General features: G+C 41.8%; 1 protein-coding gene across 1 annotated transcript in view; it reads left to right on the top strand.

Annotated features, from left to right (window-relative positions):
- The window catches only part of CDS1 (CDP-diacylglycerol synthase 1), a 55,669-nt gene that overhangs the window by 13,386 nt on the left and 29,114 nt on the right, over positions 1-13,169 (top strand). The window contains exons 2-4 of the mRNA XM_012805329.2: positions 2,399-2,526; positions 6,134-6,230; positions 11,615-11,712. Of these exons, the coding sequence (XP_012660783.1) occupies positions 6,174-6,230; positions 11,615-11,712 (155 nt within the window). The 5' untranslated portion in view covers positions 2,399-2,526; positions 6,134-6,173. The remainder of the gene's footprint in view (positions 1-2,398; positions 2,527-6,133; positions 6,231-11,614; positions 11,713-13,169) is intronic.

Below are 13,169 nucleotides of genomic sequence, written 5' to 3'. Positions count from 1 at the left end.
AAAATGCTCATCATCCTTAATCATCAGAGAAATGCAAATCAAAACTACTTTGAGATATCATCTAACTCCAGTAAGATTAGCCCATATCACAAAATCCCCAAACCAGAGATGTTGGCGTGGATGTGGAGAAAAGGGAACACTTCTACACTGCTGGTGGGAATGCAAACTAAAACGTTCCTTTGGGAAAGATGTTTAGAAAACACTTAGGGATCTAAAAATAGACCTGCCATTTAATCCTACAATTCCTCTGCTAGGTATATATCCAGAAGACCGAAAGTCACATTATAACAAAGATATTTGTACCAGAATGTTTGTTGCAGCCCAAATCATAATTGCTAAGTCATGGAAGAAGCCCAAGTGCCCATCAACCCATGAATGGATCAATAAATTGTGGTATGTGTACACCATGGAATACTATGCAGCCTTAAAGAAAGATGGAGATTTTACCTCTTTCATGTTTACATGGATGGAGCTGGAGCATATTCTTCTTAGCAGAGTATCTCAAGAATGGAAGAAAACGTATCCAATGTACCCAGCCCTACTATGAAACCAATGTATAGCTTTCATATGAAAGCTATAACCCAATTATAGCCCAAGAATATGGTGAAAGGGGAGAGGGAGGGGAGGGTGGGAATGGGAGGGAGGAGGATGGGTGGAGGGAAAGTAATGGGTGGGACCACACCTATGGTGCATCTTACAAGAGTACATGCAAAATTTACTAAATGTAAAATATAATGTCTTAACATAGTAACTAAGAAATGCTATGAAGGCTGTGTTAACCAGTTTGATGAAAATATTTCAAATTGTATATAAAACCAATACATGTACTCTATGATTGTATTGATGTACACAGCTATGATTTAATTTTTTTAAAAAAAGTGACGTGTTCCATTACTCTAAGAAGTCAGAGCCCTCTGGCCTGTCAGACTGGCCCCAGGCACCTTGACATTTTCTTAAGAGATGTTCTGTCTGGTGTTTCATAGTTATCATCTCTGTGTTTAAGCTTTCTCAGGGTCAGCTGACTCTCCGTGTCACAGTGGGAATTCAGCACGTCTGTGTCATTTGTCATTTTTGGTCCATTATCCCTACAGTCACTTTGGAAGTGCTGCTTCTTCACCATCTGGTGACGGGAGTGATACTCAGCAGTGAGGTATATAGCACTTTTTCTAGGATGAGTTCGTGAACTTACTTGTCAGGGCTCATATTTCCTTTAGTATTTCCCTTGCTCCACCTTCTCCTTTGCAAAACACTCTCCTGAGGTGTCTCTATGCTTAGCACTCTTTATTACAGGTTACCTGGGTGGAGCTGAGGGATTGGAGGAGGGGAGAACGTGGGAGTAGGAACCATTATATTATAGCAGAACGAAATCTTCCGACAGAGCATTAGATGACATTTCTGTTCTTAAAATTTCTTTGGCCACCCCATCCCTGGCACTTGTTGTGACCACCATTGTCTAAGGGCCTGGGGCTCCCTGCCACCCCAACATACACAGCTCTAGTATGTGCACTATCATATATCAGTGTGGGCTGTAAATAACTTCTTAGAAAATCTCACTACCAAAGCAAATGCTTTCAATTGTAGTTTACCTGCCAGTAAAATAAAAATGATATCTTTTTTTTTTTTTGAGACAGACTCTCACTGTGTTGTCCTCTGTAGATTGCTGTAGCGTCACAGCTCACAGCAACCTCAAACTCTTGGGCTCAAGATCTTCTCTTGCCTCAGTCTCCCAAGCAGCTGGGACTACAGGCTCTTGCCACAACTCCTGGCTATTATTTTGTTGGCGTTATCATTGTTGTTTAGCTGGCCCAGGCCAGGCTCAAACCTGCCAGCCTTGGTGTATGTGACCAGTGCCATAACCCCTGTGCTACAGGTGCCGAGCCTAAAAATGCTGTCTATTTGACCTGCTTCATTGGGATTGTCACCCAAAGGTCTAATAAAAGTGATGGAAGTTAAGATGCTTAAAAGTATTTATAAAATGCTATGTTCATGTAAGATATTACTCTGACTATTGATGCTTTCGTTGTAATCGAATCAAAAAAGGAACTGAGCACCTGATCAGAATCTCCATGGAAATCACACCATGTTCTCTCAGTTAAGTAGTAAAACAAAACGGAATTGATTTTGTTGGTAGCCTTCTGATTTTTCAAAGTATACAACGTGCTTCTTTTATGTCTTTAATTTAAGGTGATCCTTCATATTGACAAATTTTAGCAAAGATAAACTTTCCTAACAAAGTATAACAGTACTTGAATACTTAAGGTGAGTTAATAGTTGTTTCTTTTTTTCAGATTATGTAACTGCAATCTGGTACACTGAGCAATAAATAAACGCCGTAACAAGCATGCGCTTTTTGAAACATTATTTTGCAAAGTGATTTATCTCCATTTCTTCCTTTTAGGAAACAGATATTGATGACAGATATGGAGATTTGGATTCCAGAACAGATTCTGATATTCCAGACATCCCACCATCCTCAGATAGAACCCCTGAGATTCTCAAGAAAGCTCTATCTGGGTTATCTTCAAGGTATGATTGGATGAAGATAAACAGACGCAGGCACTTAAGATAAGCTTTGAGGTTATGCTTGTCGTGTACTAAATATGAGTTTTTGTAAAGTTTGGAACTATGAGACATAAGGCTTATACTTTTTGACGACCTAACATATGAGGCACAGTCCTAAGGGCTTGACATAAATTGTCTGCTAAATCTTTACAAGCTTACGTAGTATGAGAGAACCAAGTCTGAGAGGGTAACAGGTAGAAGTTACAGAACTAGGAAGATACTGGTCACAGCAATCTATTTACCATGTCTAGGTGGCCTTTCTGGGGTTAGAACACCAAATAAAGAACATTCCATGTTCCCTGTTCCCTGTGTTTCAAATGCCAAACAAAATAGGTAATTTGTTTCTTTCAACTGATCTTAAAATTGTCTCAAACTCCAGTCTGTTACATTTTATCTTAAATGCTTAATGACCACAGACTTGCTCATCAGCTGTTTGTTAACCTTCATTGTATGCTTTCATAACATGAATTATAAAATGTATAAGAGTGAAGCAGATATAAACTTTTGTCTAATATGTGAGAGGTTACATATTGGTGTGGAGCAGTTCACCCATCATTTTTCCAGTAAGGATCCGTGAGATAGGGCTTTGTTGTGATGACCTGGATCCAAAATAGAGGCTTTCTCTGACATGATTCCTCTAGTGCGGTAAACGCGATGGAGAATTTTGAATTCAGAACCAGACTGTCCTCTGTTTTTTAGTGCAGTGCTCTGTTTTGAATTCAGTGCTTTTCTCCCCAAAAGATGATTTTTGGTTACCGTATCAGTGGGGATATACATATATATACACACACACACACACATATATATGTTGTATTTATGTAGTATTCAATATATATATCATTTAAATTAAATCATTTAATTTAATTAATGTCATTTAAATTAAAATAAGGGAACTAAGTCTTTAATCTTGTGAGGAGAGGGGAATTTTTCTGAGAGCAACAATATCTGTATACAGTAGAACCTCTGTAAGTTGGCCACCCCAGGGGCTGTAGCAAACTGGTCAATATACAGAGGTGGTCAGCATAAGCAACTAGGCCTACTCTACTAATATGTGTATGTGGTGCTTGTCTGGTTTATAAAGAATTAGGTCAATTTAAGGAGGTGGTCAGTGTAGGGAGGTAGTCAACTATGGAGGGTCTAATGCTCCTCAAGGCTGGGTGCAGAGGCTCACTCAGGCAATCTCAGCACTTCGGGAAGCTGAGGTGGGAAGATTGGGCTGGAGGCCAGGAGTTTGAGATTAGCTTGAGTAACATAGTGAAACTCCGGCTCTACAAGAAGTTTTTCCTTTTCCTTTTTTTTTTTTTTTATTACCCAGGCATGGTGACGTATGCCTGTAATTCAGGCTATTTGGAGGCTGAGACAGGAGGATCACTTGAGCCTAGGAATTCAAGGTGACAGTGAGCTGTGATTGTGCCTATGTGCTTTAGCCTGGGCGACAGAGCGAAACCCTGTCTTTTACAGAAAAACAAAAGTGTTCCTTAATGGCCCAGTTTTGGGTTGCCATGGAATTTTGGGATGATCGGAAATTAGTAGCTTCCCTGTTTAAAATCTCTGGTTCTCAGCTACTGCCAATCTCTGAAGCACAAAGCCAGCCATCAGAGGAACACCTAGATGTTGGCAGCAGCCGCTGGGGACTGAATTCTGTCCCTAAAGTCATGTGCTCATCTTCAAAATAGGTTGTGGATAATTCTGAGGCTGAGAGTCAGTTATAAAGAGGGTCTAAATATCTTTATGGATTTTATATAGACAGGACAGGGGTTGGCTATGGTCCTTTACTTACGTCTGACTAGGTTCCTGACCTAGCCTAGTTTTCTAATTCATTCATCAATGCACAGTTATATTTCCATAGTATAGAGCTAAATGGAGCATTTTACCTGTAGCATTTATTTTTTCTTTGAAATGGGGTCTCGCTCTGTCACCCAGGCTGGAATGTGGTGGCACAATCATAGCTCACTGCAACCTGGAAGGCTTGGGCTTGAGAGATCCTCCTACCTCAGCCTCCCAAGTATCTAGAACTATAGGCATGTGCCACCACACCTGGCTAGTTAAAAAAAAATTTTTTTTTAGTAGAGGCTGGGTCTTGCTTTGTTGCTAAGGCTGAACTCAAATTCCTGGCCTCAAGAGATCCTCCCGTCTCAGCTACCCAAGTGCCGGGATTACGGACCGATGTGAGCCACTGTGCCTAGGAGCCGTAACATTTTTAACTCTACACTCATTTTCAGTTTAGCCTTCAAGCTTATAGTCCCATGAGAAATTTAAGAGTCCACCTAGTTTGTTAAACAAAACAATGGAGGAAAATAAAGTTGGGTAAGTGCAGTTTGACTACCTCATGAAAAACTTTAAAAGCTAGCAGAAAAGTTTATGAACCTACCATTTTGGCTCTTCAGATCCTTGAGTGTGGAAGTGAAATGACAAAAAGGGTATTTGAAGAAGAATAGTTTGTTAGGAGTGTCTAAGCTATATAGGAGAGTGGTTAAAAGCAAGGAATGTAATCACTACCCTATAAAGGATGGAATCAGCTGGTATTTCTGCCATATGAAGGGACTGAGGACCTGTGCTTAGAATACAGTGTGTCTATGATATTGGACTTTAAATTGACTTAAAATCTCTTATGTATAATTTAAATGCTGTGATCTGAATTAGTAAAAATCAGATATGTCCTAAAAACAGCAGTCATATTATATTCAGAAACCCCCCTCCGTATATAGGTACATTCAGAAATCGGCACGTGTGTATTTGGAATAAATAAAAACACATTTTTAAAATTTATTTCACACTGTTATGAGGGTACAGATTTTTAGATTACATTGTCATGTGTGTATTTGAATCATTCTGGATTTTTCATACAGTGGCTGCCTACATTTTTTATGGCATGTCACCTGAGCCGTGATATTTGTATGGTGGACTAGGGAGGGAGTGTGGGATTCCTGGCGTGTAGGGGTGAGGCAGTTGGGCGTCTCAGATGCTTCCCGAGGAGAGCTGGGGAGAGCAGTTCTCAGCAGAGCAGGCACCAGCACGGTGTAGCAGCCGGGAGCTCTGCTCTTGGGAGCAGGGAAAGGCCCAGGAGTAAGAAAATACTTTTCTGCCAAAGACTAGTATTTGCCCCTAGTCAGGGAAAGCAGGCAGCACTGGTTGAGCAATAGAAGGACGTGCCTTTCCCTGTGTCCTTCTCCTCTGTGACTGGCCCTTGGGTCACCAGCACCTTGTTCCTTCACTGCACTGGAGTCACTGTGCCCTCCAGTTATAGTTCTGTGTTTTTCGTTACTTTCTCTCATTGCCCGGCCGTGCTGTCTGTCCCACCTTCCCAGGGGGATGCCTGACCTTCACACTCACCTTGACCACCTGGCTCCCCAACCTCATGATTCATCCCACTCACATGTAACAAAAATGAAATTTAATTTCTCTTTGAGCGAGTGAATGAAAGTCATTTGTGGTGTCTGTTATCATAGAAAGTGAAGTAGGAGAGTCTTAAAGTATAGTCAGGAAAAATTCTTGAGTATGGCATCCTGAAACCACCCAAAAAACTTGAAAAGCACATTAAATACTCACTTTATGAACATTTGCTTTGTAGGTGGAAAAACTGGTGGATTCGTGGAATTCTCACTCTAACTATGATTTCGTTGTTCTTCCTGATCATCTATATGGGGTCCTTCATGCTGATGCTTTTAGTAAGTGTTGACATTTGTCTGAGTGTCTCTTGGTTTTTTTTTCAGCATTTGTATATGATTGAAGTAATTTAAACATGTCCTTAAAATAGAATGATGGGAAGTCCAGACTTGGCTTCTGCAAATTTAGTTCCTTTAAAAGTGCCTTCATGAAGTGATTGAAATGATCCAAGTTATTAATCTTTTCTGTTTGCAAAGTGGCCATTCCATGTATTCCTTCAGCAGAGACCAAGTCCTCATAACAGATATGTGTGTATGTGTCTGTGAAATACACATCTCGCATCAGATATGACAGAAATACACATGACCCCAGCATCAGTGATTACTAGCTAGATCCCCGATTTCAAGGAACTCAGGAACTCAATGAAATGGCAGAGACATCCAAGTAACCCTATGAATAAAGAGTGTGGTAGGTAAGTGTGGTGAGTCCTGTGATAGGACATGTTAGGAGGACATAGGAGAGCAGGACCTGATCAGTGTGAGGGCCAGGAGAGGAAGAGATGGTGCCGCCGCGGAGTCCCAAAGCCGGGGGAGGGGAAGGCTTTCCAAGGTAGTCAGAGAACGTGTTCCCCTGGACGCTGTGGGTGTCTGTGTGCAGGTGTCAAGGATCAGACTGGAGAGCCAAACAGAAACCATTCTGCAAGTTCTGAGTTTTGTCATGTGTCAAAAGCCCAATAAGTCATGATGATGAACAAGTCTTAGTTCATCTAACAAGTGCTCCCAGGGTGCCAGGTATGTGCTCGGCGTTATAATAATTCTGGTGTGTGATATGATGGTACTGAGAAACATGTGCCGTCTCTGCCCTTGTGGAGTTTACTGTTTACACTGTGAAGCATTTATCACATATGTACAGTCAAATGCCACCTAATGACATTTTGGTCAACAGTGAACCACATATACTATGGTGGCCCCATAAGATTATACTGGAGCCAAAAAACTCCTATCAACTGTACGGCATATACAGCCTAGCTGTGTCGTGGGCTGTGCCATCTCTGTTTGTGTTTGTACGCCCTGTCATCACACAAAGAAATTGCCTAATGATGCATGTCAGAACTTCTCCCCATTGTTAAGCCACACAGATTGCATACATAATTATTATACAAACATCAGTAAATGAAAGAAAGAGTAATACTGTGTGAGCAAGGAGGGAGCTGGAGGCTTCCCAGAGGCGCGGTCCCAGGCACACCGCCTGGGGTCTGAAGGCCGAGTGGGAGGCTGCAGGTGAAGGGAGGAGCTTGGGGGAAGGATCATCCCAGGCAGAGGATGAAAACTTGAAGTGTGGGAGTGAGAAGGAGACGTGCATTTGGTCAACACATTGATCAAGCACTTGCAGAGCGCCCGGCAGAGTGGCCGGCGAGAGCGGGAGCGTGCTCTCGGGTGGGAGACGCGTCCTGCTCGTAGTTACTATTATCATTGCTTCCTTCAGCCCTTCCCCGTCGATTCGGCCTCCTGTGTACTCACCTCCTGCATCTCTGGCTGCTCTTGCCCACTTGGAAATGCGTTTGTTCATCTCACTGGTCTCCTTCCTCCACTCCCAGTTCTGTTTATAGCTTATAAGTTTATGAGCAATCTGATACGATTTTCCTGGTGTTTTATAAAAGAATAAGTTTTGAAGTGGAATTACGCGTGATTAAATAAAATTCCATCAAGTCTTGAAACCATGTAAAGTGGTTCTGAGAAGCACTGCCAGCCTCCTTCACTTTTCACTTTGTCCTGTCATTCATTTTGCACTTCCTTGGGCCTATCAAGATAATGAAAACAGTAAGAAATTACTTTCTTTGTTCTGTTAATTTGCCAATAGCTTAGAGAGCTTTTTCTTAGAAAGGAAACTGGGGTACTGGACAGGACAGACTTCACAGGAGGGCAGAGGACTTGGGTTCTGAAAGCCAGGTGGGCAGGGGTGAGCACTGTCCAGCTGTGGTTCCAGAGAAGCGCCCCTCGCTCCTGTCTTCTGAGAGCTGAGCCCTGCCGAGAGCTAAGGAGACCCCCGTGGGCCTTGGGACTTGGGCGTTTCCAAAGCAGTTGTGTGCCCTGCACTTCTCAGTGCCCAGTGGTGAGCTGGCAGGCCTGGGCCAGAAGGGACGGAGGGATGGCAGGCTGCTGAGGGTGGCTGTGTGCATGGAGGGACCTTGAGTAATCGGCCGTGTAGAGGAAGCATTGTGATCAAAGGTTCAAGTGGCTAGATGTGTCAGAAAAAGGTGTTTTTCCATGAACACAGTGCCTTTGAAACTGGAAAAATAATTAGGCATCAGATTCTGGGGGCTTTGCAATACTGTACAGAGGTCCTCAAACTTTTTAAAGAGGGGGCCAGTTCACTGTCCCTCAGACCATTGGAGGGCCGGACTGTGGGTCCAGGATGAGTCAGCTGCTAAGCAGGACAGGCAGCAGTGGCAAAAACACCTGGTGGGCTGGATAAATGTCCTAGGTGGGCTGCATGTGTCCTGTGGCTGTAGTTTGGGAACACCTGCTGTAAAAAGTTTGGGTTTTATTTATAAAGTAGTGAGGAGCCATTGAAGCTCTTATGGACCAATTGAGTTATTATTCCTCTTTACAAGAAAATTTTGACCTAAAATATTGCTGACCACAACCACCAGTATCCTGGGCATACTGGCTTAGGTTGGTTTGGTGGGCTTCCCTGTGGAATCAGTTACATGTCCCCCACCCCCACCCCCCGGCCTCACTGCCAAAAATACATTATTGAGAATAGTAATTAGGGCAAGCATTTGTAGATAAAGACTATTTTTTAACTACTCTCTTATGACAGAATTCAAAATACTTTTAAAGATATGCATGCATATATTTGGATACTGATTTTTTTGGAGGCAGAGTCTCACTTTGTCACCCTTGGTAGAGTGCAGTGGCATCATAGCTCACAGCAACCTCAAACTCTTGGGCTCAAGTCATCCTCTTGCCTCAGCCTCAAACATGACTCAATCTAGAAAAGTGCTACATACCTCATTGCTGAATACCCCTATGGTTACCTGTGAAGCGCCAGCACCTAGTTCACCCTTCAAAACAATTTTTCTAGGATGAGTTTGCAAACTTAATTGTCAAGCCCTCATATGACAACAACTCTAATGGTCACTCCAGAAAAGAGGGTTCCAAAATTGCTTTAAAGGGTGGACGAGGCACTGACATCAGAGCATAGCTTCCCAAGGGGCGTACTTTGAAGGTGACCGTGGCAATATTCAGCAAAGAGGCTGTCGCCCTTCTAGGGTGAGTTGGGAACTTAATTGTCTGGCCTCATCCATATGTTTACATGATGTTTATGTTAAATACTTTTTTTTTTGAGACAGAGTCTCACTTTGTCACCCTTGGTAGAGTTCCGTGGCGTTGTAGCTCACAGCAACCTCAAACTCTCGGGCTCAAGTGATCCTCTTGCCTCAGCCTCCTGAGTACTGGGACTACAGGTACCTGTCACCACACCTAGCTATTTTCAGAGACAGGGTCTCACTCTGGCTCAGTCTGGTCTCTAACTCCTGAGTTCAAGCGGTCCATCACAGCCCCGCCACCTCTGTCTGCTTCTCCATACTTCCACCTGGCTTCTGCCACCTGGTCTTGTTATAGACTGTGCTTCTCTGAGGACAAATGCTTTGTGTTATTTCTGTAGGTCCTCAGTAACTAGGAAAAGGTAGACACTTAAGTATTGGTGGTTGTTTTTAAGGCTTCGGAAACATTAATTGGGCCAGCAGAGTCTTACCAGTGTACATGGCTACCGGTACTGACAGGATGGAGTCTCCATTTCTGTGTAATCACCCCGTTGTGGAAGATACATGTGGCAGCTTAAGGATTCTGATTCCAGTGGTTTGGATCTTCTGTTTTCTATTTTCCTGGCAGTTTCATACTCTCCTGTCAATTTTAATTAATGGTCACATAAATATATACGTGAGCTATTAAAAATGCTTTTTCTCTTTCCTGTGAGTAAAATATTATGTATAGTGCTCGTGGGCGCTGTCTATAAACATGTTCATAGACCATGCATCGGTGCATTTGGTGATTTAAAAGCCTCATTTCTGTAAATAACATGGCTTTATGACTTTATCTGAACATTGAGCATTGTCCCCATTCTCTGATTATATGCAAAGATTATCTAAACAATAGCATTTATACTTCCTCTTGTCATCATATTATGACACACTTGTGACTTTTTTCTATAAGTACTATTTACAGTAATTTGTTATAATTTTTTAAAAATTATTTGGCTGAAGGGACACATTTACTTTTTAAAAGCATGTGATTGGACATATAATAGGTATAATGGGGAAAAACAGTTTAGGAATGTCTAAAAGGAAGGCTTGGGAAAGCTAATTTGTGAAAATCTTAAAAATAAATCATACTTTAAAGGAAAATGTAGCTTCAGACGCAGTTTTTGCCAAGCCTTTTCTGTGAAGGAGCAGATAGTAATATTTTAGGCTTTTGGATCTATAGGTGTTTCTGTCACATAATCTTAGATTTCTTTTTTTAACTCTTTAAAAATTCAAAAATCTATCCTTAGCTTGAGGGCTGTTCAGACCAAACCTTTGGATATGCTCTCTAGGGGCAAAAAAGTTAGTCTTCCATCTTTACAAAGATTTTTAACCTCTTAGTTCATGATGCTTTTCAACTGGAATTACCGGAACACTGGATCTAATGCCACATCTTAAAAAATTACCTTCACCCAGATAGGGGAATATGGCACTGTGAAGGACGGTTAAAATAGAACATCAAGAGGGGATTCTTCAATATAAGCCCATATAGTAGGCATGGATTAGGACACCATAGAACTGCATGAACCAGTTCACCAGCCAGAGTGGCTGCAGACGTAGAAGGCAGCTTATCATTTCTTGAATTAGCACAGCCACAGATGAACCAGAGAGTAGCTGCCCTGGGAGAGTCGGCATGGCTGGTAGGATAAAAAGACCATGCCTCATCCTGGGGCAACTGGGTAAAAGATGTTTTAACTGTTTGTATGGTTAAAAATAAGTGTACGCAAGCAAAATTTCACGTGATCATTTTCCTAGGATTTCTTAGGAGACAATGGACAAATTGGAGAGAAAGATTCTGTCTTGGGAAGGACTATTTCAAGAAATGAAGCAGTAATGGGGGTAAAGTTTGGGCAGCCGTGACAGGCCAGACTGTACCCCCTCACACTTTTCAACAATGGTGCCACCCAGTTGGGGAGGATCTTTTAAGCCTTTTTGAACAAAACAGCATTTACTTGCCCCTTTGGGGCATATCATTCATTTTAGAGCTATTGAGTATTTCATTTTTGCTGCTGACATTTAGAGTAATTAAAATTGGTAGATTAAGATTTCTAAATTGCATATAACGAGAAATTGCTTTTTTGAATGATTAAGCCCAGATGTAAAGATCGGGAAATGTGTGCTAATGTTTTCTCTTGGTTTCAGGTTCTGAGCATCCAAGTGAAATGCTTCCATGAAATTATCACTATAGGTTACAGAGTCTATCGTTCTTACGATCTACCCTGGTTTAGAACACTGAGCTGGTAAGTAAGCTTGGAGCTGTTTCAGATACGAAAATCTGATTTATTTCTAAAGTTCGTAAAGGAAGCCTTCTGATCAGTCAATATTCACCCGATTTATCTTATGAAATGATTTTGGAGAAAGATAAATTTGAAAAATATAATTGAATTTTGAAAACAAGAATATCACCTTTATCTTTCCCCTCTGACACAACCGCCCCTGTCTTGTGCCTTTGCCTCCTTCAGCTACTAGCTGGGGCTCAAGGATGAGGCACAAGGAATTACAAGGCAAGGTTTCATATCTCACGTTTCAGTCTTCATAGAGATATCTAATTTATGTTGAACATATATACCATTCCTGTCCTTTAAAGAAAACTAAACATTGTATTGGACATGTTCTATAGCCTTTATAATCATAATTTTAGCAAAAAATTTACTTATCTTCTGTTTTATTTCCCCTCAGTTGACATGAAAACAGGCAAAAAATTGCATATGTACAAAATGCTTGTAGTTAGTGAAAAGAAAATCACCAAATAATTTTAACATTTAAAGTTATATATCTTTTTAAAACTTCAGGTATAATTCATAGTTATCAAGGCAATTGTCCGTGAAACATGATAACATTATGGTTTATATTTAATCTAAGTGTCCATGCCTTTCAATATAGTTGTTTTATTAGTATCAGCCAAGAAGCCAGTGTTCTATTAAAATAGGCAGGGTTCAGAATAGTCAAAAAGAAAGTTCTTTGGGGATAGCTGATTTTTCTTTTAGCAGGTTTCTTTATGAGTTGCAGAATATATAGGAAATGTTAGGTAGGTAAAATAATTGGAGAATAATTAAATGCTAAACCATGCAGGATTGATCCTAAGTATAGAAAGAGAAAAGATACGTCAGACTGGGCTCCAGTGGTTATAGAAGACGTCACTGAAGAGGGGGCAGATGAGCTGGTTCCTGACATAGGCAGACTTTGGGGGGGAGAAGCAGCACCCTCAGTTTGCAGATGTGGGACAGGTGAGTTGTGTATTGCAGGTGGTGAACCATTCCTGACCCTCCTGAGCAGAAGGTATCTGTTAGACTCTAGCAGTTAGAGAATAGTGGACGAAAAATTAGATTAGTGGGCTAGGTTAGACCTCGGCTGCCTTACCGGGGAGTCAAAGACAGCTTGCATTGTAGGAACACAGCAAAAGGGTCATGCCGCTGATGGAAATGAGAATACACGCTCTTTACTTTGGGAACTTTGGGTCTAGCTCCATCCGTGAGAACCAGAGGGAAACCACCCCTGCCTTGTGCCTAACCTCCTTCAGCTACTAGCTGGGGCTCAAGGATGAGGCACAAGGGATTACAAGGCAGGGCTTCTCAGCCTCTTTCCTGACCCACACAAGCTCTTGTCAGCAAAAACTCAGTGGGTTCAACTTCTTCCTGAGGATGGAGGATGTCTTGGTGGAGCGACCGGTGACGTTTTTGCCTGCTGCTAGCTCCCT

The sequence above is a fragment of the Otolemur garnettii genome, unplaced genomic scaffold (assembly GCF_000181295.1).
Source record: "Otolemur garnettii isolate 467f Iridium unplaced genomic scaffold, OtoGar3 scaffold00039, whole genome shotgun sequence".
Taxonomy (NCBI): Eukaryota; Metazoa; Chordata; class Mammalia; order Primates; family Galagidae; genus Otolemur; species Otolemur garnettii.
Note: the sequence above shows the minus strand (reverse complement) of the source record. Positions and strands in the feature narration are given on the sequence as shown.